The sequence below is a fragment of the Chanos chanos genome, chromosome 5, assembly GCF_902362185.1.
Source record: "Chanos chanos chromosome 5, fChaCha1.1, whole genome shotgun sequence".
Taxonomy (NCBI): domain Eukaryota; kingdom Metazoa; phylum Chordata; class Actinopteri; order Gonorynchiformes; family Chanidae; genus Chanos; species Chanos chanos.
Window position 1 is genome coordinate 25,077,149 of NC_044499.1, and position 25,861 is coordinate 25,103,009.

Here is a 25,861-nt window from a genome sequence, read left to right on the forward strand (position 1 = left end):
TCTGAGCTTGGCTATGACTGCTGAATATTTGTGACGAAGACTGAATGAATGGTTTGTGATTATGTTAGCTGTTGTTTGTCATGGCGAACACACACTAGGTTAAAACAGGTGGGTGAGGCCAGTTCAGATTGTGCACTGTGAGGAAGGATGTCAAGGTGTGTCAAAGTAAACTTATCTGCAAAGTGTATTTACTCAGATCTCTCTCTCTCTCTCTCTCTCTCTCTCTCTCTCTCCTACACACACACACACACATACACCAACTTAAGTAGGGCTGTCCATGTACAATATTAAAAAAAAAAAAAAAAAAGATTTGTCCTGTCCTTGGGGTGCATAATGATGGCATGGTCTCTAATGGTCAGCGCTAAATGTCAGCTGTAGTCAGTCTCTCTCTCTCTCTCTCTCTCTCTCTCTCTCTCTCTTTCTCTCTCTCTTTCTCAGGGTTTCAGTTGGCTTACTCTGGATCTGGAGAATGAGAGCATGTAAAACACATGAGGAATGGAATCACATCTTCAAACCTTTTTTGGAAAGACCATGCATACCATGTTCCTCTTCCTCATAAGGTCCAATAGGTGAGTCTCTAAAAGCAGGGCTGGGTGTCTAAGCAGGTGAGCCCTGACTTTTCACTTCCCCCAGCGTCCTTAGAGTGCCTCATCACAGTTCTCCTTCTCTCTTTCTCTCTCTGTTTTTTTTTTCTTTGTCTCAACACACTATTGGTTGTCCAGGTTATAGCACTGGGCGTCGCCTCTCTCCTTCCCATTTAAACCGGGAAGAGGCTGTCCGTACTTATCCACACACCAGCAGAAGCCCCGCTTTCTCCCTTTAGAGGGACGACACTGCCAAGAAGACAGTAAGAGAGAGAGAAAGAGAGCGAGAGAGAGGTTGTTAAATATTTTTGTGCGATTGCATGCATTGAACATGTGAACATGTTTTTTTATGTATAAAGTTTTATTTCCTTCATTAGGGGATAACAACACGTTATTTTGTATCAGTACTTTGGTTTGCATAAAACATAGACTATTAACAGAAACCGATATACTGATTCTTTCTTCTACCTCTGTTTTAATACTGAAGCCTTTACCTCCTGTCACCAGGCTGTATGTCCTACAAACAGATTTAAACCCTGTGACTCACGTAACGGCATTCTTTCCCTATCGAGTGAGCGCAGACGTCCGTTTTCTCCCCGACGGAGCCAGAGTATTTTCAGGGGCCATTTTTACGAGTGACTTCCCGTTTTTTGTCCGCAGAGAGCATGCTTGAAGGTAAACACAGAGCCACTGAAATATTTGCCAAGGCCCGTGTGTGAATAAACGAATGCCAGGATCTATTCTCAGCTTCCCGCTGCCCAGTACAAATCATTGCACTGCTGATTATACCCCATGGCTTCAAATTATGGGTGATACAAATGACTCACAGAACTCTGTGCGCTAACCCCAGGGCTGCTATTTCACTGCCAATTTTACTAAAGGTCAAACTCCTGTCTAGTAAAAAAAAAAAGAAAAAAAAAAGTCTTCAATATGAAGACCCACACAACAGAGTATGTTCCATAAAAATAGGCAATGGCTAGCAAACACTCTGTCTGGTCATTCCTCTATGCGTGATTTCTCTCTCTGTTATGTTTGCTCTGAATAGTTCTCCACAAAACTGAGGTCATCTCTCTCTCTCTCTCTCTCTCTCTCTCTCTCTCTCTCTCTCTCTCTATATATATATATATATATATATATATATATGTATATGTGTGTGTGTGTGTGTGTGTGTGTGTTTGTGTTTACAGAACTGTTTTTTGTGTTTACTGCATACCTATACCTAGATAATTTACAGATCATTAAAGCATCTCATTTGAACGGTACACTACTGGAGGTCTAAACACAACACATGATGTTAATGCAGGAAAACATGGGTGATCAAAATATCCAGAGACACAAACAAACAGAAAAAAGCTTATTAAATGCTTATTACAACTGCAACAAGTCTTCTGTTCAAACAGAGCAACCCCCCTAATTACTTTGCATTTTGGCAGGCATAATCAGACAGGAGCTCTTATTTGTGCCCAGCATAAACATTCAGCCTTAATAAGAAGTGCTGTTCTGTACGTCACGGCTGCCACAAAAGTAAACAGCCTCACAGAAAATTGACGCCACTCCCTCAGGTCTGGGGATAGCTGTGTTTTTTCATCATCACCACGGAAATAAAAAAAAAAATAGATAGATAGATAGATAGATAGATAGATAGATAGATAGATAGATAGATAGATAGATAGATAGATAGATAGATAGATAGATAGATGGGGGGGGGGGGTCATGCAGAAGACCTCCATTAGCAGACATTGCTGTGTTACATAAACAGTGCAGCGGGGGTGGAGGGTAACTGCATCCACATGAAGCCTTCTGGGGCCACTCATTTATTACACACCAGCTGCGGGTCCACCACGTGAGTCTGGAAAGGGCTGCACTCTATTTCAGGGACTGCTGCTACGAGGAATCTGATAATTATGGGGAGAGTGCCTGGTTCCCAGGCAGCCACCTTGACGTCGCTCTAGCTGGGCGGGTTATGCAAGATGGCTGCCGCAGTAGCCACCCTGGGTTTGGCTTGGTAGAGACAAGACGCCTCTCCGCTGACTCACCTCCACGCTAACCGTTAGCACCACAAGCAAGAACACAAACATGAATCTGGACCTGTGGCAAGGGATGGCTAATTTTTTTTTTCTGGGCTAACCCTGAAAAGGGCTAATCTTGGATGGTAGAAGTGGCAACGTACAAATGCCAACTGCTAATTATGAGAAATTTTCAGCTAATGCTAAGTTGGTAGGGCTTTTTGTTCCAGTGGTTGTCTCATAAGTCTGATCAGACCATTCCCTGTTCCCTATTCAAGATATTATGAGCTAGGCAGCACAGTTGACTTCACAGATGAGCATCTCAAATATCTGTGGGTTAAAGTCTTTAATTGGCGGGGGGGGGTTCCCCTTTGCCCATGCTGCTCATATGAGCTATGTGCTAATGGAGATGCGGTGTTCCTGAGTTGGTGCCTGGAGTGAGCACTGATTCCTAACTGTGTGGTGTTCTTTATGTAAAATCCAACACATTCAGAGCTCACTATTGGGGGGGTGGGTGGGCATTGTAAGCAATCTAGCACAGTTTATTTATCAGTGTTAACCACTATCTACAGATAGCTGCCTTTCTATCAGGTTTCTGTCACGTGTAAAGACCATTCTGAAACAATTCAGTTCAGTTCAGCTGTGTTTTAAATGGAGCATTTCAGAATAGATAATGTCACAAATACACTCTCTTAATGTTTTGTCTCAATCTTTTGTCTCAGCCTAGTGCAATAGTTGCAAGTGAAATTCCATTAGGCTATAAATAAGGATGAAATCTAGTCTCCCTGAAGCTTGAATCGAGGGCTCTAAATTCAGAATACAGATTTCCATCTTGGGAGTTATAAAGCCTGTAAGTGGGCAACAACCCTGAGTCTATTTTCGGGAGACAGTGAAAGGGGAAGGGAGGGGGGGGTCTCCAAACCCCATCCGTTCTCAGTCCTGTTCCTGTTGTTTATTGCTGTAGTCCATTTTAAACTGAATAGTTTTCAATAGTTTGAGCTGAATTCATTTGACTCACTGTACCTGTTTTTTCTTGTAGAAACCTTTCTTGTCGCAGTTAGGGATTCTGAATCCTTTGGGGTTGAGAATGTCGCTGATCTTTAGTCCATTTAGAACACTCTCCATCTCCCTGCGACACGGGCCCTACAGAGGACAAAACATACGTGTAAACATAACAAACATGTTAACATGTTCTACCATACGGAACACAGCGAACCCCAGGGCCAGCGTGGATAAGTACAGACGAAACATACTAAGGGAGAGATAGTACTCTGATAGTGCACTGAGTAGATGGTGCACTAATAATATTATTTCTGCCAGAAGCAGAACGTTCTAGATGTGTTTTGGTGATCTATAAACCATTCCTTTCACACAGTGCAGTGATAATTTTATTCAGTTCAGGCTTAGCCCTGGTATTCACTATAAACTCAGAATAGAGGGTAAGTTTTTATTCGATCAAACAGATACTAGCACACGTCAAGCCAATCAAAGAGCCATAAGAATGGTTAGGAGTTACACTGAATGATTAGAGAAGCACAGGCCAACACAGCTGCATATGCATCAGGATAATGCCAGTGTACTAAACACCTACAGTCTTCATCCAGAATTGCTTGATCTACAACTGTTTCATGTAGAACTGCTAGGTCTCCTTCAGAAATGGGGGCTCTGACATACATTTCAGTCGTATGTTGGTCATGATAAATTAAGGATGAGAAGTGGGTGAAATGAAAAGGGGAAAGCCCTGGCTAAAGCCTGGAGACGCCTGTGTGGTGTGTCATTTTACAATGGCCCTATTTACTGCTGTATGTACACTCATGCATACCTCAAGCCCCAGTCACTGATCAGTCCTGACACCACACACATGCGCAGACACACACATGCATGCAACCTCAGAAACAACCCAAACATAGAAATCATCCAGACATACACACACAGTCACTCACACAAATATTACAACCAAGCACGCAAAGCAAACCCACGGAAGTGCATATACACGCCAGTATTAACAAATAAACTGTTACGCTACACATACAAACACAGAGCAAACAGAAACACACAAAACTGCATTTGGTATACTGTATGAACAACACGACAGTACATATACACATGAACACAGACACAACAGACTGTGGCGCTGTAGCTCATTGCATGGGTTTCCGTGTGGGACAAACAAGGGTGTGTGTGTGTGTGTGTCTGTAGCTTGTCTGACACACACACCCTAAACACACAGTAGTCTGTGGGGGCGTTGGTCAGTCTGGGGACACCTCTGTGCGACAAACAAGTGCATGTGACAATGACGAGGGGAACCACAGGGCGGAGACAAACCGCCCTCTGACCACACAGTCCTCCCATCAGCGTTTTAACATTGCCACAAAAACAAACACATACACACACACACACACACACACACACACATGCCAAAAAAGGTATTATATGTAGATCTTAAATATTCATGGAAATGTTTTTTGTTTGTTTGTTTGTTTTTTCTGCATGCCTCTGAAGAGATGGTTCATTCCAGGCATGTGCTGCCCCTGACAGAGACTGAGCACATGTCACTGAAAAGATGAAAAGTTGCTTTTGTGCGTTCAAATATCACACATATATCCATAGGACTTGTGTACGGCGATCGTCTATGAGGTGAAGTGGTTGCTATGACAACAGGAGAGGAGGTGTATGGTGGTTATTCATAAGCTTTCCGTGGCCAGCAGTGAGTTCTTAAAAAAAACATTCTGGTCTTCAGTGTTTCTTCATTTCACATAATTTTTTTTTTTTTTTTGCCTCTGACCTCAGACATGCTGATCAAAGGTGCAATGACTGTGAAGCAGGTTTGGAATGGCCACGTCGGGGACAGGAGATAGAATCACTAAAACATTGCAGGATTTTGGCTTGAATTCAATGTTACTTTTTATGACTGTTTCATTTTTTTTTATAACATTCTGGCTGATTCCAATCTTGCACTCACGTGTTCATGCAGACAGGATGAAATCTGACACACTGAGCTACAGGCTCTTGCCCTGAAACAAGGCCACAGTTCTACTGGGAGTGTGCAGAAAATGCATTTTAACCCCTTTCCTGGCACATTAATACGGTCAGTTAGACTGTATACCGTGTGCATAGCAAATGTAGCATAAGACTACAGGATAAGATAAGTGATCAAATTCACATCTATGCAGTCAAAATTCATAACCAGATTCAAATCTCTTCTTGGTGTACCATAGTGAGCCATAGTAATCAGTTTAGGAACCACTGATAATACTTATTCCACAGTGAATTCATTCAGAGTTATCCAAACTCAAAGGAACATTATTCAGAGACTACACTCGTTTTACAGACACACACACACACACGCTACATGTTGAAGATTTGTCGTTTATTTCAGTGTTACTGTGTGCCATACTGCTGGACTGTAATCATTACCAGCTCATGAGTTCATTCTGTCATAAGGACACCCCCACTGAGTGTGACTAATATATGACCCCCCCCCCCCCACCCCCACCCCACCCCCTTTCCCCAGCCCTGCATGTCTAGTAAATGGTCAAAAGTTCAGTTATCTAGAACATTTGATACATTACCTGATGACAGAATGAGAATAAGTCTGTTTGAGGAAGAAAAATCGCACAATGAAACACCAGATGCAGTGCTCATATTGTGCAGTGCAAACTGTACTTACATACTCTGGCTCCAGTTTCGTCTCAAAAGAACAGTTCTGTTGATCTGGGCCCGTCACACTTGGAACCTCCTCCATTTTGAAGCTTTGGGCTTTCTTGGCAAGCTCTCTCTGGATTAGCTCAGCCTTGGCATGGTTCTGATAAAGTGTGTGGCGCTGTGCTGTGAACCTGGAGAGGTCTACCCATGGCTGACGACCTGCTGGGACCTGCACGCTGCTTGTGTTATTGATGCCCCCTTCCTCCAGACCTCCAGCATTCACTGCAAAACATGAGACACAGATTGCTTCCTCTACACAGGCTGCACAAAACATCAACCCTTTGAACGTCTACTGTAATATGTACACATGCATAGCACAAGACTGGGAACCTGGGACCTCCAGTTCAGTCTGGGCAAGGTGTGGCGTTAACAAGACTCTACTCTACTGTAAGGCATTTATCACGTCAAACAAAAAAAAGTGTTATTAAACATGTCAACCACATACACCTTGTTTATGTTGAAGGGAGCAAACATTGGCATGCAAAAGTTTTTTTATGTCCATCAGGAGAGAATACTGTAGAATAACGTTTTTCCCTTTCAGAATCCTTTGACAAAGAGGATAGGGGCCAAACCTCGCATTGCAGAACATAGGCAATCGTGGAACTGAATTCCTCTCTCTGAAAGGGGCAAGTGCCGCCTTGTGTTTCGACATCTGTAAAGTCTTACACGGAGTCTTGATAAAACATGTCTTTATTTACACAATGCAGAGTCACTGTTGCCATTAATCAAACCCCGGGGCACTCTTGGATGGTTGCATTAAGCTTTCATAAATCTTGCTTCTCCTGAGGCAGGATCCTAAGTTTCAGATTTTTGCCAGTTTCGACACAGATGTTTCTCAAAAGACAAATCGTTCTTAGTTGGGAATACCTGCTCAAGTTCACACTGAACTCCTTGACTTTACTGGAAAAAACAAACATACAAGCAAACCTTATCTTCTGTGACAGTGAGGCTTCCACTCTTGAATATGGATTCAGTTGTATTTGGATCTACATTCATAAAATCATATTCAGTTCATAATAAATAAATATGTAAATAGATATGGAGAAGAAGCACCTTTAAACATTTATTTAGAAATTATATGATATCAGATTTGTAGCGCTTCAAATAGAGCCAAATGCAGACTGTGAATATTATTAATATGTTTAGTTTTGCGATGAAATTTGCAAATGCCAGGCTGCGTCTACAGACAAGATAAGACACCGTAGGGCTGAAGATGTGACTTTTGCGAGAGACACACCAGAAATAAGAGCATGAGCAAAATGTCATCTTGACACGCCCACAACGCACCTGCTGATACACAAGACAATAAATGAGGAGTGGTTAAGCATCACACATCTTAGTACAGAGGAGCATCTTCACAATGCAATACATTTAGACGAATACCTCCTGTTGCTGACCCTCTTGTAAATCTACATCTCGAAAGTTTCACAGGAAACTTCAACGTCAAACTCGGACTGTGTTATCAGTGTTGACCATGTGAATGGTTTCTAGTAACTGGGGACAGAAATCGTTGCCAAATATAAAGCTTTTCTGTAAAGTACAGGCAAATAGAACTGGTAGCAAACTGCAGCGAGAGAGTTCAACTCATCGGATATCAGTTTAGCAACTGGCTCTGTTATCTCAAGTTTTACAGTCGTAGTCTCCGGGGTAAAGCTGACGTGAAAGTAAAAGTTAAACTGACAGGTAAAGGGAAAATCATACAAGACTCTGGAGCATTGCACATGCCCCCACACAATACGATAGCGAAGCCATGTCGAGTTCTTGCAAAGAGAAAAAACTGCGTTCCCAACAGTCTTGCGCAATTTCCCTTTTGTATTTCTCCGTGCATCTCGAGGTATAATCAACGCTCAGCGAGTGAGTCTACATACAGAAGCCTCAAAAGCATGCACCGAACAGTTCTCTCGTCCGCTAACACCTCTTTCAGGCCGATGGGAGAGACTCCGTTCTAATAGAGAAGAGCGAGAAAACAGCCTTCTTAGCAAAACTAAAATTCTTCCAAAGCACCAAACCAAAATACCCAGCACTGGTTGTATTATTTTTCCTTCACTGTTATACCTTTTTCTTGGTTGTCTGCAGTCGGCGTCGTGCTGGCCCTTCTGTTTGTCACGTTGGTACATAGTCCACGTCCCTCCAGTAATGCCTGCAGTGGTTTGGTTTCGCCTGGCTGGAGCTGACAACTCAAGCCCAAGCCGCACCTTCCTGTGTATACTCCGCACGGCTGCCCCTGGTTGAGAGCACAAGTCAAACAGCAGCCGCAGCCAGGCTCTCGCACTATCTCCTTGCAGTCTTTAGGGATCGGCTTGCAGAGCAGTCGCGCACCAACATCACACGGTTCGCATCGGATCACGGGTCCGACCGCTTCTGAAAGCGGCGTGATCCACGCCAGCACCGTTGTCAATAGCAGAGAACTAGTTCCGAGCACCATGGTGAGAGAATAAAAGTGAAAGTGTGACAACAGCGAAAGAAAAGTAGGACTTTTTAGCTGTTGCTGGTTGAATATGTGAGAAGCGTTTTAAGACAACTTCACTATATATAGTCGCTGACAGGGCGATGAAGTCACACCCCTTCTATGAATAATGTAAACGTTAGGACTCTTCCGATATTATCTGAAGTGTGCTATAGCTGCAACCAAGCTTTCTAAACAGAACAGAAGATTTAGAAAATCTGTATTGATAATCCTTATCTTTTTTGCGTGCATTGTCCTTTAATGTTTTTAATGGTAACTGCATTAACAACAACATTACGTTCCTCAGATGAAAGACAAAGGCGACGAAAATCAGTAGATATGCCGTGAACATGTTTTTTATGGATTTCACGCATTTATTTGAATATTTATTTACAAATTTATTTATCGTTCGCCTGTCATAACTGTTCGTCTAAGTGGGTAAAATTTAAAACGTGAATATCAAGATAACAATCCAGTAGCTCAATAGGCCTAATTAAAAAATCCATTACTGGCGTAACTTTGTGCGTAATAGTAAACTGTGGCACGCGCGCTGCGAACTCGCTTTGGGGATATTTTGCACAAGATGGTCAGAATATTCAGTAAAAAAAAATCCTGTCATATGTGCTGAAAGAACTCGGTCTTCTCCGACGGGGGAAAACTTAGTTCGTATTGTGCCTGATGTCAGCAGGTTCAAGATTTTCGAAGTTTAGTAGCTTGAGTCTGGAGAACAAACAAGATGAGCATAAACAGATGTACCTCGACAAAGATTAAACAAACCAGTCACCATGGTAATGCCGCTTCGGTCCAAAACCACAACGTCAGATGGTGCGAGGTAGCTTCATAATCTGATATGTTTATTTTATTTGTCTTAAATGGTCATATGTCCGCAAAGATAAATGAGTATGTATCACTTCTGCTCCCTGCAAGGACCACACCTGACTCAATCATCCAGATGACCGTTAAAGCCTGCACCTGTAGGGTTTTATCGCGTGTCCATGCGGTGTACTGTTTGGAAGGAAAGTTCTCCCTTCTCCTTGTTATGAAATGACTGATCCGAAATGACATGTCATTTCAGTTTATACAAGTAGTTTTTGTCGTTTACATTTTGAAATCCTGTAAGTCGATGTGCGATTTAACAAGAGTATGAACCAGATGAAAAACAAAATGACTCTGGGTGTTTTTACCCAAATGAAGCCTACATTTAAAAATCGTGCATTTAGAAATTCACTAATACAGCTAGTATTAGTGGTAGCCTAAGATAAATGAGTAAAATGCGTTTTAGGTCTGAGGGAATTTTTGGTTCATAATGTAGTGGAAAAATATAGAGGTGCTAGAATTTAATCGAAAAAAAAAAAACTGTATGTGGTATAAAAGACACCAAAGTATGGTCTGCAATTAGCGCGTATATCAGGGTCATCTGGCAGTCTGCTCCTTAAGCCTTCTCTGAGATCGATTAGCCAGAACCGTACCATTTGACACCTTTTACCTCATATCGAACAAGGCAGTAGTTAAGACATTGCGGACAGGTCGGAGAGTCCCTTTGATTGTATTAGTGGACATTACTTCAGAGGTAAGACTTGGAAAATTTAGACCACCGAAAAATACATCTTAGAATACCAAAACACTATACCGAGACGACCTTGAACTTGTTGAGGTGTGTGTGTGTGTGTGTGTTGGGGGAGGGTGGGGGGTAGAGGAGGAGGCTCGCTATGTCTCTCCCTCCCATACAGTTCGTGGGGGGTTTCAGAAGTAGGGGAAGAAAATAGCACGCACATTCCTCAACAAGATGCAGGAGATTCCAAGACATAATTACACTTACTGGCTCACTCCGCGTACATCTGTAAGCGAGAGCTGAACGTTGTTTTGCCATTCTATATGTTTTTTTAAATTTGTTCCTGTGGCACTCTCTAACCCACCGAGTGATTAACTGTAACCGTATGGTTTAAGACCAGCTTTACAACAGTGCCCCTTCCAATGGAATGCCAAACATTCACCGCATATGATGAACCGGGGAGAGTAGCGTTTCCTCCCCTACCGCTCCACAGTCTTTTTTTCTCGAAGGAAGTCGCTTCGCCACCTGCGAATGCCCGACACTGCGAAGGAAGCGTCGGCTACAGAAGGAGAGTGGAAGAATGTGGTCCCACAATGCAGACACTCAATAGAACAAGGGTGTGAAAAATAGTTTTTCACTGTCCAACTGGCAGGATGCTACTGTATATGCGTCCTTAATGCCTGTTAGGTTAGAACAACCGCTGTAGCCTCTCGCACGCTCCACGTCCAAAGCATTGTCATCGTGCAGAGGTCAATCGGAATCCAAAATGACCTTTATATAGTTATGTTTTTGTTGTTGTTTTTTTGACATTTGCCGAACCAGACAGTCGCAAACACAGCTATCATGATTAAAAACATAAACACTTATTCTACAAGTCCTACAATCTGCTACTTCCCCCCTCTTCTTACTTACTTTTAAAACACTGATTATTTATTAATGTTAAGTTTACTGTACAGCCAACCCAACATTTAAAACGTGTTTTCTTACAGAAACCAAATGTCACAGAAGTGATATAGAGCTTCATACTGGAGCTTTTAGAGCTTATTGGTTAATGTGCGTGTGTGTGGGGTGGGGTGGGATGGGGGGATTGAGAGAGAGAGAGAGATAGAGAGAGAGAGCATGTTTTTTTGATGGCTTATTGCTATGGCATTGGAGAAAAAAAGGCAAAGAATTTGAACAGGGAGCCAAAGCTCACAAAGGCATAGTTTAAGAAAGTTTAATCAGCTGGGACTCTGAGAGAACGTGTCTGAGTTTACCCAAGGAAGAGTGGCATTTCTGCCAGAACACCCCCCCCCCCTCCAACTCCCCTGAGTATGAAGGCCAGGCCAGGCAGGAGAGCAAATCTCTCATGACTTGTTGAGTCTGCAAAATGTGTGTCTGAGTTACATATGCATAATTATATGTGAACAAAATAGACAAAGACTACAACCCCCTTGAAAAAGTTGTTGAAATCCATAAACTGGGAAAAAGGCTTTGCTTTAATTCTCACAGGGAATGGCTAAATGAAGAGGCTACACAGAGATGCCCAACCTGCTCCAACACGCCAGGCCATTGAATGGGCAAATGAAAATGAGCCCAAGTGATTCACAGCCCAAAATACAGACTCAACACTGCTGTCTGCTGTAACCAAAGAGAAAAATCCAGGTTGCCTTTCTTTTCATTAACATGCTGTCAATTGTTTGCACTTTTTATGCAACTGGCAGTTGGAGAAGACTGCGGTATATCAATATTAATGCTTAACATAAAGAATATTTTACCAATTCTTAATTCAAAATTGCACTTATTTAAAACTGTGGTAGAAAATAACACATTTGTCAGTTAAGTCACACATCTCAAACTTTATTCTCAAACTCCTTTCATCCCCCACCAACCTCAGTCATTCTAATCAGTTACAATTTGTCCGTGTTAAATTAACTCTTAGAGTGTTGATTTTATCTCATTAGGCAAATGATCACAGAGTTCATTCTTTTCTTTCGTGTGTACTGCGTCCCCTGCACAGGTGTAACTTACCAACACCAGAATCTTAGATGTGTTTTTAAAATCACCACATATCATTAACAAACAGATTTGCCAATAACAGTTTGTATTTTTTGTTTATGTGTTCTGTGTGTTCTGGCTGAGAGGCAGGGCCCAAGAAAGGCTTCTAGATAACTCTGTGATGGAGACAGTCTCAGCGCGAAACCTTCTGCTCTCTCCCCAGGGATCACACAAAGAGATGGCATACTGCAATGCGCAGAGGGATCCTGGTACATTGGCCCCTCCAAACACCTTAACACACTCAAACACACACACACTGGTATATACACAGATACAGACACACACACACACACACACACAGAGACATATGCATGTACAGACATTCTTAGGCATAAGGGCATAAGGGCATGGAAAAGTAGACCAGGGGTTGTTGTCTCTTCCTCTGAAGAGAGCAGAAAGGCTCAGAGCTGTGAATAAATCTGGGCTAATGTTCACTGCCTGCTGTACTTTTGCCTGCTTTTGTTTATGTCATTGCTTAATTTGGTCAAGTACAGCAGTGTGTCAGAAGTTTTCCTTTTTACATCAGCATTCACATTTAATCCAGAATCTCTGTGTACAGTTTCCTTTAGCAGATCATGTTTTAAATGTGCCATCATGTCACGCTTCACCCGGATACTGATATCTCAAGGCCATGATTCAGATCAAAGTAATCCTCATTCAAACAGCTTTTCATCAGTCGCTCCAATTAATTCTAAGAGCTTTAATTAATGTTGCTTACACACAATCACATCTATCTATCTATCTATCTATCTATCTATCTATCTATCTATCTATCTATCTATCTATCTATCTATCTATCTATCTATCTGTCTGTCTGTCTGTCTGTCTATCTATCTATCTATCTATCTATCTATCTATCTATCTATCTATCTATCTATCATATTTAAGGAAAACTGCAACCTCACTTTGTTTATTTGTTTCTGAATCTTTCTCCTTATAGTTTTAGAACAGTATGTCACGGCAGCATTTTAGATTTTTTGACCATAGCAAATATCCTGTTATGTAACTTGAAGCATGTTTGAACCATATCATTAGTATAAATCCAAGCGGTTTCAGTCAGTTACTGGGAACTGGTTTGTATTTCCCAGTATGTTCCCCTTACTATAGAATGAATCTATAATTAAATCCACTGGAATACTAATGAAATTGTGAAAGCAGATGTGAGATACACCAGTCACATTTATATTTAAGTGTGTTGGATATATACAGCTGAAGTAGTGTTAAATATAATAATTTTTCACCTGGGCTGTGTACACACACACATATGTTGTCAGACACATAGCAAGGCTCTCATTGTGGACAGTAAGCCAGCCCATGCCAAATCATAGGTGTCCTCTCATCTGTCCAGCCTTCCATTTATTTTTGAAGTGTCAGTGGTCTGTGGCCACGGAGTGTGGACTGTTGCCTACGTGGAAAAGAGAGAAAGGCTGTAAATGAGAAGGAGGAGAGCAATGGGGAGGAAACTACAGTAGTCTGAGGGTGAACTGGAAACATCTGTGGACAGCTTTGCTAATCAGCTGATTTCACAAGCTTACTTTGAATAGATTCTTTTCTTTCTTTTTTTTCCTCAGTAAAATACACCTCCGTTTATAGCAAGAGGCCAGAATCCACTTATGGCCCCCTGCTTTATTTGGATCGCTGCCTCGTTTAGGACAACCGGAAAGTTCACTGTGTTTATTATTCTCATTCCGAATCGTAGCTGTTCCTTATTGTCTGTTCACACAAAGTTTTTTTCCACATAAAACGCAAAGTACGAGCGTCTGTAACATCAGTTTTGCGTCTTCAGCTCCATTAAACGGATTTGGATTATTGATGATGACAATTAGAAAACGTTAAAAAGAGAGAGTGTGCCACTTTGTCTGAATGATTTAATTTTCCATATTACTTGCGCTGTGATAAAAAGAGAATATTAATGTAGTCCCATCCAATCTTTTGAAGCACATTTGACCGTCTGAGACATTCCGCATACGCGAGAGTAGAATAGTTTTACGACAGAGAGACAAAGACTCGGTTAGACCAAACACTGCCTCGCATTGTCGGTCCGTCCAAGCCAAACTTTCTATTTCTGTGCCTCCTCCATTCCAGCGCTTTTGTTCTTCGATCAGACCGGCCATGGTCCTTTCCTCCCAATTAGTAGCTGAATGACGCCGTTTTCTCTCCCACTAATGACCTGAACTCTGCAGTTTAGCGCTACTCTTGACACTTCAGTGCAAGCTCCTGGGAAAACCAGGTCGAGGAGAAAAAAACCAAGACCTAACGTGGCCTTGCAAAATTGTGCGAAAGACATTGTTTATTGTCACTGCATGTGTGGCCGTTAGACCCAATCAACGTTCTTCATTCTGGTATTGCTGGCTCTCGCTGTTTAGGTTCAAGATGGTAGCGGACCTTTTAGATAGTTGCGCCATTGTAGCTGTATTAAAAAGAGTCTCCTGGTTAATATTACTATATCTGCTCTTCTTGTTATTGCTGTTTAGCTGTATCGCATGCATCACATGTACTGCATAATTTGAAGGCCATATGGCCTAGTTATTGTGGCATAGAACTCTCTCCCTCTCTCTCTCTCTCTCTATCTCACTGTGGTGTTTGTGTGTGGTGTGTGTTCTACTTGTAATGCAGCTTCTGAAAAAATTTCTTTACAACAGAGCCCTTTTACTAATCTATGTATCCAGAAGAGCCTTGATAATTATGCCAAAACTGGCCTTGAAGCTAATTTTGAGTTGTGGAGGCCAGTCAGGAAAATGTCTTTAACACGTGTCAAATGAGAATACGGAGCTGTACTGCACCTGAAAATCTCAACTCCACAGATTTTTTTTAAACGTTGAAATGGTCATTTCACAATTTTCCGGAGATTTAGCCCCAGTGAGAAGGAGGGAACACCGTGCTTTGACAGCGACATGCACACACACTTGGTTTTCTTCGCCTAGATGCCCTCCCTGGGAATTCCTCATTTTCACAACCTGTCCACAGAGGTAGAGCGGAACACACACACACACACACAAATGTTTCACCCAGCCCTTCCCTCAGTTTTGGGTCATGCACATCTACACTGTGCCAGATTTGGAGAGGTTTTGATGTTTAAAAAAAAAGGGGGGGGTTGTTTAGGATTGAAGGCAGGTGTGCATTTGAACACTTGCTTAATTGCTGTTGTACACGTGTGCAAATGCATTGCAAATGTGCATGTATGTATGTGCTGTGAATGTGTTTGTGTGCGTGTGTGTGTGTGGGGGGGGGGGGGTGCTAGATGAAGTGAATCTGAGATCTCAGATTAAAGGAATCTGAGTTCAAATGTGTTATTGTGTAGTTCATTTGGTAATGTAAAAAGTACACCTCTTATGTGTTTTAATACTTTTACATTTGATACTTTGCGCTCTTAGATCAGTGAAAGAGCTCATTAGTTCGATTAGTTAAAAGCAGACTGGAAGACCAAGTGTTAACCTGACTGGCTTGAGTTATTCTGCAACGTCTCATGCCTAACTATTGCACCCTGGTGGTCAGTATTAGTAACTGCACATCATTAATGGGACATCTTAGTGCAGTTGTTCTCAACCTGTTCCAAAGGGCCTCACCTTCCCTACACACGTCTGTTTCAGGCCAGCATGGACACACATGGACTGACTCCACTGATCAACTAATCATCAATTCCTTGACTTGCTAAATCAGCACTGATAATGGAGGCACATAGACAAAAACACACAGAATAGAGGGATCCTGTGGAACAGACTGGGAACCAATAGTTTATCATTGTGTTGAGGGGGTTCAGAGTATATATTTGAACACTGAATGGATTGTGTGAATAGATCGTGTTAAATGGATGGTTTTACCCCGCAGTAGCAGAACAGCATGTAAAATAGTCAAACAGTGTTGTCAACCCTTCACTGTTTTCTGTACACTGTCAGGATGTGAAAAAACAGTTTATTGTATTGTATTTCTCATGGAACCCCTACCCTGCATTTAACTCTTGGTTATAATGGTTAACTGACCTAATCAAAGGTTTGCTGGTTGGTTGATCTGTGGACTCAGTTGTGCTACAGCTGGGCTAAACAATTAATGCACAGGGTAAGGGAGCGCTGGGGAACAGATTGAAAACAACTGTTGCATGGTATTCAGATTGCCTGCATATGTGTGAAATTTAAAATAAGAGTCCCCCCACACAGTTGGATAGGTGAGTGGGTCAAAAATGCCTCCCCTAAATATCAAAGCTCCATCATTTTATAATCATTTCATCTTTTCATGTAAAGCAAACCGACAGACAACTGTCTATGATTAACATTACCATTGAGGCACTGGTTGAGGATCATTGGGACAGAAGGTTGTTTTTTCAGTGTACATCAATCCAGATTAAAAACAGAAATATGCTCTTATTGACATATTTGAGCATGCCCAGTCCTGCAATGAGGAACAGAGACACACACAGACAGGTTTGCCCTTTATTTATATCGTCTCCAACACTGACAATACAGTTCACACATTTGTCAACAATGGTCTCTCAGTCAGCATCACACGCTTCACAACACAGTGTGACTTATGTACACATTATTACCATCAACAATACATACATTGGAAACATTCAATGGATATTCGATTATAATCATAAGTATAGTCAGATTTTACCGAAATTCTTGTCTTGGTCCCTCTCCATAAAGAATACATTAATATGATTTTTCAGAGGAAAACTAAAGAGTGAACAGCATGGATCCTAGTCTAGCTAGTTCGTTTCAATTTGTCTTTATCCTTGTTATTGCTGACAGCCCAGTCAGGACCTTTTGATTGGTTAATGACCTGTCAATTAACCCCAGTGAGGTCATATTTACATATCATCTGGGAGACACACACCATAACAGACACGAAACCATATATGACACAATGAAAACGCCACTTGTATCAGTATATAACTCAAATATGCATCACACAACTACTTAGACAACAGTTTATGACGAAACATACATAGATTTCTCTTCCTACGCCTCAGTAAGATAAAAAATATAAAAATATTTTTCAAACACTTGAGCATTTAACAAAGCTTTTCATTGAAGAAAACCTATTTGAGATGTGAGTGGCCTAAAGGCACTTTGTGTTGCATCATAGTGAATTTATTTCATTAAACGTACGTCCTTGTATACGTGTGCAGGGTATATAATTCCATTAAACAGAAATCATTACATACATGTTGGGTACATAATTATATCTAAATGTAGAATATATTAGGGTTTAAATACAAAAATACTCTTATGTTGCTTTCTATTGCATTTTAAAAATAGTAAAAGGTTGTACATATTAAAAATGGGTTGACTGTAATAGTAGTCGCGTAAAAGATAACCAACCTAGGGAGCTAGCTGATATCAGTACATCTAGGAATGAAAACAGGTCAAACAACTTTAATATTTAAAGCAATAATTACACAATACAGCTTGCATAGATCAGAGATCCTTTTTTAACTTGCACAAAGCGAACTTACAGAAGTACAATAATTAGATCTTTTTTCTTTATTTTTAGAATGCAAAGGTGAGAGGTAATCAGCCTAACTCTGAATATATAATATTTACAGAGTAATTACCAGTGGATGTGTTTAAAGGGGCTTTAGAACAATATGGAAGGGTCATCAGGAAGGGCCTTCTTTGGTCATTTTCAAGAACAGAACTTAATCGAACACAGAAGTCTGTATATTTACTGATAGCAATTCACCCTTCCTCAGACAAAATTATCTGAATGGCTTAAAATTTCAATGTTCAAACACAGAGAAACAGCCCCACCCAGATGTGTTGTGAAGGCAACAGTCCAATTCTGAAATTACAAACAAACAATTAAATACACCATGTCATACACCAGTACATAAATAGTTACATGTCCATTTTTCGGTTCTTTTTCTTGATTTGTTGAGTTTTGTTTATACTGCAGAACTCGGTCTTCTTTCCACGTTTCTTATCTCACTCACATCCTCTAAAGTAGTCATGGTGACAACACCTACAATCCCATTGGTTCATGTGATGTTGTGATGCCATCGTTGGGGAAGTAGATCTCCAGTTATTTACTCCACCACGGAAGAGTAAATTCAAGTTCATGGGTGGATTTAACTGTTCTTTTGCGAGCCGATCATCACCTTGGAGACGAAGTTGACGATTGCGCTGGCAGGCTGTTCTGGGTCATGCTCTGCGAACAGGTGACAGACGTTATCCATAGCGCTGCCGGTCTTCCGTGCCACAAACCCAAAAATCCTGAAAGACAGAGGACCCAATTTGTCGAGCCAAACAATGAAATGAAAAGGTCCTGTCATGTTTTCTCTAAATCCATTCAAATAAAAATAATTCAGTCTTCTTTTTGCCTGTTTATCAGTCAGTAAAAACTCCCCTGTCGAAACACTGGACCACTCATTTGGTCATATGGAAGTCAAAAGGACAGTACAAGTCAGACCATGCAGGACTGACACTAAAAAGTATTTAACCAAATTTATTCATACTGACAGAATTTGACAAAATGCAACTGATAATTCTGGAACTACTGTTTACATGTCTAACAGATCACAGTCAAAACATCTGAAATATTCAGTGGACTTACTTTGCTGCTGCATAGCCATCCCTTTTCCATCTGCAAATAATGAACATAAAGACAGTTATCACAGCACGGCCATTATCTGTCAGTTTAATAAAACATGTCATATATAGGGGTGACCCAGATTAGTCGACTATTCGACAATTTGATCTAAGGAGCCCGATTCGACTGCCAATCTCATAGTCGAATCGCCGCAAAATGTGGTTATAAAACAAGGATTGTTCCGTTCCGACAGGATGGCGGTCCTGAATATAAAGGTGACTCTGGACTGTGACGTGCTCTGGGACGAAACGCTAGTGTTGTCGTCTCTGACTCCCTGTCTTTCCCACATTTGTTTTTCTTCTGACTTGCAAGGGAGCAGGATACATTTGGACATAAAAGCGCTATTTGAACATAAAATTGGTAGTCAGATATAGGCTCGGAACAGCGCAGAATTCCATTATATGCCTATGAAATCTACTCCGATTTAATTACAAATAAATAAATCAACAGAAATTAACAATAATGACCCAAACATGCATTCCTGGTAACTTATTAAAATACCTGAGGAACATTAGCAAGGGTAAGCCTGGGCAATGAACAACAGATATGGAAGTCATGCAACAAACTCCTGGACATGGCGGCAAGCTCGCATATTCAGCACTCTGCAGTTATTTATTTGTTATTTATTAGGTTTATCCCATTCTGTTTAGTCCAAAATGTTGTCGTAAATTTTATTCTACTTTGCGGTGATGTTCTGCAGTTCATGGTATTAAAATGCTAGTTTTATATTAATGTTAAGGAATTGTTTTATGAATATTGTTTATTCCATATTGCCTGTAATTCATATCTTGTAGGGATTCAAAAAGTTTATTATTTAATCCTATATTTTGTTATGGTCATTTTTATATGCCACTTTGTTTGATATGTCGACACTTGACAGTGGCCCCGTTTCAGTTTTTGTCCTTTTATTATCAAGTTGTTTCTGTGTGCGGAAGAAAAAAGTTTTGTACTTAGCTACTCAGGCCTCTTTTTTACTTTAAGCTATGGGCCCACTACATTCTAAATGGGCATAATTATTGTTGTTATAAGGTCACCATAATGCAGACGTTTCAAATGATGAGTGAGAAAAAGGATGGAACACGTACTATTATAAAATAAATTCACATGCCAAGTCAAGAAGACAAATTGTTTAATTGGGCGTGTCAGCCCTTTTTCAGGTGTGGAAAAAATGGAATCCAATGTCGCAAATGAGAATATGGATCAATGAGCAAAAAAAACAAAACAAAAAAAAAGAAGCCATGATTCGACGATTAGTCGACTATAGGCAGGACCTGACGAATCTGATTCGACTATGGAAATTCTTAGTCGGGGACACCCCTAGTCATATATCATACAGAGCATGTTAGTTTGACTCACTGTCTGTCCTGAGGATCTAAAGCACAGAATATGACTGTGTTCACAGCATAATGTCTTCTGAAAAACAGCCTGAGGGGAGAACAGACACAAACAGTAACATCTTTAGTAACATCTGAACCCTGTGATAATGTATGGAGTTAGAAAGCTGCCACAGTGTCGCAAACAAACAGAATGTGATTTATAAATGCCCAACAATTTTCAAATATACACACACACCATACTTTACAAATGCAACACACACCTCTCAAACAAAAACAAACACGCTTTGCAAATACAAAACACGGCTATCAAAAAATTGCAATCTGTTTTACAAATACAAATGCTACTTACAGTCAAATGCAGGGCAGGTTCCACAAATGTAAAGAAAGAATGCAAATAAGTAAGCAACATTTTGCATGTCTGTGTCAACAGTTTTACAAATGCAACACATTTTTTTGACAAGTACACAGCAAAACACATCATTTGTCGATCATGGGACTTTTGGCACTCTTGTGCGACTTGCAAATAGAAATCCCTGATTTTCTCACAAATGGACTGAGCAAAACAACAGGTGGCGCCAAAGGGACATCTACCCTCCATTAGCTTGTCAGAAATACAGTTGCTAACCAACCTGTTGACTGCTCATGTTGAAACACCATGGGTACATCCGAATAGTCAAAAATTGTGTCCTATGTCCTTTCCTAACCACTTTTCCTTGACCTCGACGGAAAACGCCATGAGGTCAAGGAAAGATGGGAAGGAGAATTCATAGGGACTTCATAGGGAAAAGACAACTGCAGTGCTAAGAGAATCTGACTGTACTTACACTAGGCTATGTAATTATGTGACACCGGATGTTATTGACATGGGTCTGCCGTGGTGAAACTACAAAGTTCCGAAGATAGACTACTAAAAGCACATCTTAGATACTTCACCCCACGCGTTACCAAGGTTGAAATAAAAAAGGAAAACAGGCTACCAGTCACAAAAGTGAAACAAAATGGTTGTCACATTGAGAATGGTTGCTCACGCTCACCCTCCTGTCCACTCATATTTAACAACATGAATCCCAATTAGTATGACTGTATGGAAATAACTGTTAAATTTATGCAAGATAAGCATAACATGTTAGGACTACAAATCTACTACTGCACATATCATCGTTATTTAGGTTTCAAACATGTTCAATGAAAAACATCATCTGGCCATAAACGTCTCATATCCCTTGTCGGTCATGTTGATCTTTGTTTTCGTGAACGGCCAAATATTGTTGCCGCAAGGAGTTGTGGGATGGCAGTATCTCCTTTCCTTTCGTAAAGGATGGTCCAAGGTACCCTGTGCTAAAGGAGATAGGAAAGGAAGCACTGAAGCACCTTAGTGTTCAGAGAATTCGAAAAGCTTTTATCATGGCTGCCACTTAGATACTTCCGGGTCGTTTCAATCAGTTAGGAACCTTCCTAAGCAAAAAAGACTATTCGAATGCACCCCATGTCCATGTGCTCTGACTACCTGGGAGGTATTCCAAGTACGTGGTTTAGTGACTAACCCAGTTAAGTTAACTCAGAGTAAGTAGTATATCTCCTAATAAAAGGTTGGGCAGCCATGGTCTACAGGTTAGAGAACCGGGCTCGTGACCGGAGGGTTGCCTTGGGCAAGGCACTTAACCCTAATGCCCCCCGGGTGCAAGGAATGCTGCCCACTGCTCCTGCGTCTGGTGTGTGTGTGTTCACTACTGGTGTGTTGGATGGGTTAAATGCAGAGGACAAATTCACTGCTCACTGTTCACTGTGTGTGTGTGCGATCACAGAGATTTACAAATTATTTTACAAATAAAAGAGCCCTGTGGCTTTGTTTTGCTAGGAGAGTGAAGCCACAGGGCTCTTCTATTAAGAGGTTTACCACTTGTTCTGAGATAACTTATCCAAGATGGTAACTAAACCACGTACTTGGAATACCCCCCTGGAGAAATCTGAGGCAACTCCTTTGGAAGGCTAAAGGCTGATTTATACTTCTGCGTAGGCTCTACGTGGAGCCATAGCCGTAGCCTACGCGAGTGGCCTACGCCGTTGTGAGCATTTATACTTCTGCGTTGGTGTGTCCGCGTTGCTCTGTAACGAAACCTTCAAAACGCTAGTTTACTGGTGGGATTTCTATGCCACTGTGTTGATTTCCTCTTGCATTACAAACGATGGAGTTATGTTAAATAAAGAGTTGGAATTCAGTCCTTGCACAGGAATATCTGTAAAACAAGTTTTGCATTTAAAAGGAGTAGTTTCTAAACTTTGTGGGACAAACAAACGGAGCTCTTAAAATAACGGGCGTTAAGTTTGCCACTTTGCCGAAAATTTTCAATCCCGACTGAAACTGAATGGATCATGTTGGAATTAGAGCTAATAAATGTTGAACAACAGTTACTTTTACTGAAATTACTGCAACACAGAAAAGAGAGAAGACATTGGAAGAGATGATGTGTACGACCATTGAACCAATTGAGCAGAAGGAGGGTGATCCTACCAAGTGGACCAATCCCAGTTGTTGTGGCCTGCTTCAACGTGCGTCGCCGCGATGTGTAGTTACATTTCTAGGGAGGTGCGCGTCAGGCTACGGCGTAGGCTACGGCGTAGGGTATGCGGCTATGCAGAGCCTAAGCCGTAACCTACGGTGTAGATTCGACGCAGAGGTATTAACTGGGCTTAAATGAGCTAACAGGTAGATGTCCCTTTGGCACCACCTGCTGTTTTGATGCACAGTCCATTTGTGAGAAAATCAGGAATTTACATTTGCAAGTCACACAAGTGGAATAACAGTGCCAAAAGTCCCATGATCTACAAATGACATGTGTTGCTGTGAACTTGCCAGAAAAAAAAAATGCACATAACTGTTGACACAGACATGTAAAATGTTGCTTATTTATTTGCATTCTTTCTTTACATTTGTGGAACGTGCCCTGCATTTGATTGTAAGTAGCATTTGTATTTGTAAAACACATTGTATTTTTTTGATAGCCGTGTTTTGTATTTGCAAAGAACATTAGGTTTGTTTGAGAGGTGTGTGTTATATTTGTAGAGCATGGTTTGTGTATATTTGAAAATTGTGGGGCATTTATAAAACACATTCTATTTGTTTGCAACATTTTGGCAGCTTTCTAACTCCATATTACTCTGTGTGTGTGTGTACAAATGTGTATAAGTGAGTGTGTGTGTGTTTGTGTGTGTGTATATGAATGTATATGAGTGTGTGAGTGTGTGTGTGGTGTAGTGACACTCACTTCCTTTGGTTGTCTGTGAGTGTGATCCCTTGTGAGGAGACTTTGAAGTGGACGACCGTGGAGATGGGGGGAGGGTCCATGTTCAGTGTGTCAGTGGTGGCCTTCTGTACAGCCTGAGAGCCTGTCAGGGACTCCATATCCACCGAACCCAAATACCACACGTTACAGGCTGTGAACACCAAACCCAACACACAACACTCATGACAAACTTACACCACCACACAAACTGCAACCAAAAAAACTCCAACAGACAATAAGTGCAGTAATTCAGGGACTGTTTGTTATGTGTATGTCCAGTGTCTCATCCCATTCCTAAACAATAAGAGGAGCAGTGTGGCACACTTACCTGCCCCTTGCTTCAGCAGCTCTGCCGCAGAGTTAGAGATGGTCTGAGAAGGTGACTCAGTGACATCCTCCAATGGGTCTGCAGGGGGAGCGAGAGAGCACAGCTTCAGCAATCACACAGTAAGCCAACAGGGAGTAAAAGGGCCACTTCTTTGTTTTACTTGGGAGATTTAGACAAGATGACTGGGGTTTTCAATTAATTGAGAAGGGAGAGGAATACCTCTGTCTGGGATGATTAGTTTACATGGCAGTGCCAGTGGAGTGATGGAGTGCTGGCAGACCAGAGCTGTCAGGCTGCCTGTGACACAGAGAGAGAGAGAGAGCGAGAGAGAAAGCAGAGCGAGAGAGAAATCTGATGCAGTGAACAGCAATAATATCACTAAATCAAAACAGTGCGTGTGTGTGAGCGAGAGAGAGAGAGAGAGGAAGTATGAAAGTTGCTCACCGAAATATGGCTCATTTGGACATCCTTTCAGTCGAACTCCTTTCTGTGAACATTCAATTAGGAAATGACGGACAAGCTCATTGGACAAGTCCCCTCCTATAGGAGAGAGAGAGTGAGAAAGAGAAAAACACAGTTGGTAAACATGAATGAAACAAACTAACAGGGAAAAGTCAAAAAGGATGAAATCAAATCCATCTTTTCTTTTTCTTTATGACACAAACAAAGAAAACCAGAGGGCTACAACAGCAAGGCATTAAGCAGCAGCATCCATGAAATGTCTTGCAAAGTGGGGTGTGGAAGGAGTGTCATATGCTAAAGCAGTCACACAAAAAGCCCATCTTAAAGCAGGAGGGAAAGCTTTACAATGATGTCATCACAGGTGGGCCTAACAGTAGGAACCAAAGCACAAAAGGCGCTTTCGCACCGGAGGAACTTTTCCATAGTTCTTAGAACTGTTGGAGAAAGTACCCCCTTTTTCGCGTGTTCGCACCGCAGGAACTTAGAACGATGATAGTTCTTAGAACGCCGTTTTGAGGGGCTTTTTTTAGCTCCTACTTCAGGATAGCTACTTTCGCAGCGCAAGAGGAACCTTAGGAGGTTTCGCACCGAACAGTTCTAGGGGGTAATTCGATAGGAACTACCCCCTGGGGAGCTTCCCCTAGAACTACATACGTTCTAGGGCTTTTTTTCTGTTTGCTTTCGCACCGCCAGTAGGAACGCTGAAGTGACGTAAGCCGGCCGACGGTATAGCAGCTAACAGCTGTTGTTTACGACTAACCAGCATAGTTGCACATTTTGAAGTACAAATTTAATGACTTTTAAGACCTTTTAAATACCTCCAAAAGGAAAAAAAGAACCATTACTGCGGCAAAAGAAATCGACAAACTAGACTACAGTATAGCCTACACAATTAATGAGTTTTATTGAATTTGAATGACAGAAATATTGAGTGCACATTAGATAACATATAACTGCCTTCTCATTAACGAAAATAAAACTGTATTGCGATTGACCCAGTCCAATGGAAAAAAATGTCCCCCTGCAATTATGCATTTACCACCGCAGTAGCATTGATTGACTCGATGGGCATAGTACTTTTCGGGTGCTAGCATAGCGCTGGTGCCCGACGCTTGCTCGCAGCATCGTGTTTTTTTTCTTTTCCTTTTTCCCCACCGCAGCCCTAAAATCGTAAGCTGGTTAAACACATACTTATTTTAGGTTAAAATGCGGATCACAGCCACACAAGCGGACACACAAGCACCTACCAAAGCGGAGTGTACGCTACCTCTTCAATGTACAAATATCCTGGTTTGTCGTAAACAACAGCTCTTAGCTGCTATACCGTCTGCTGGCTTACGTCACTTCAGCGTTCATACCGGTGGTGCGAATGCAAACAGAAAAAAAGCCCTAGAACGTATGTAGTTCTAGGGGAAGCTCTACCCTATCAAATGAAACCCTAGAACTGTTTGGTCCGAAAGCGCCTAAAAGAGAGGGCGGTTCTGTGGCCCGTATGCATATGTGTGTGTGTGTGTGTGTGTGTGTGTGTGAAA

The 25,861-nt window shown here is 41.5% G+C and overlaps 2 protein-coding genes across 3 annotated transcripts in view; both read right to left on the bottom strand.

Moving 5' to 3' along the window:
- Positions 1-394: 394 nt before the first annotated feature.
- LOC115811798 (insulin-like growth factor-binding protein 3) lies at positions 395-8,721 on the bottom strand. The gene is made up of 4 exons (XM_030774162.1): positions 8,351-8,721; positions 6,261-6,517; positions 3,614-3,733; positions 395-833 (listed from the first exon to the last, which is right to left on the bottom strand). Exons 1-4 carry the CDS (start codon positions 8,718-8,720, stop codon positions 708-710), a joined length of 873 nt encoding a protein of 290 aa, XP_030630022.1. The 5' UTR covers position 8,721; the 3' UTR covers positions 395-707.
- An 8,022-nt stretch (positions 8,722-16,743) lies between these two features.
- The window catches only part of tns3 (tensin 3), a 51,964-nt gene continuing 42,846 nt past the window's right edge, over positions 16,744-25,861 (bottom strand). For both annotated transcript variants that reach the window (XM_030773293.1, XM_030773294.1), the window contains 7 exons: positions 24,312-24,407; positions 24,087-24,164; positions 23,868-23,945; positions 23,522-23,690; positions 20,275-20,343; positions 18,883-18,912; positions 16,744-18,542 (listed from right to left, as the gene is read on the bottom strand). In XM_030773293.1, the coding sequence (XP_030629153.1) occupies positions 18,398-18,542; positions 18,883-18,912; positions 20,275-20,343; positions 23,522-23,690; positions 23,868-23,945; positions 24,087-24,164; positions 24,312-24,407 (665 nt within the window). In that variant the 3' untranslated portion in view covers positions 16,744-18,397. The remainder of the gene's footprint in view (positions 18,543-18,882; positions 18,913-20,274; positions 20,344-23,521; positions 23,691-23,867; positions 23,946-24,086; positions 24,165-24,311; positions 24,408-25,861) is intronic.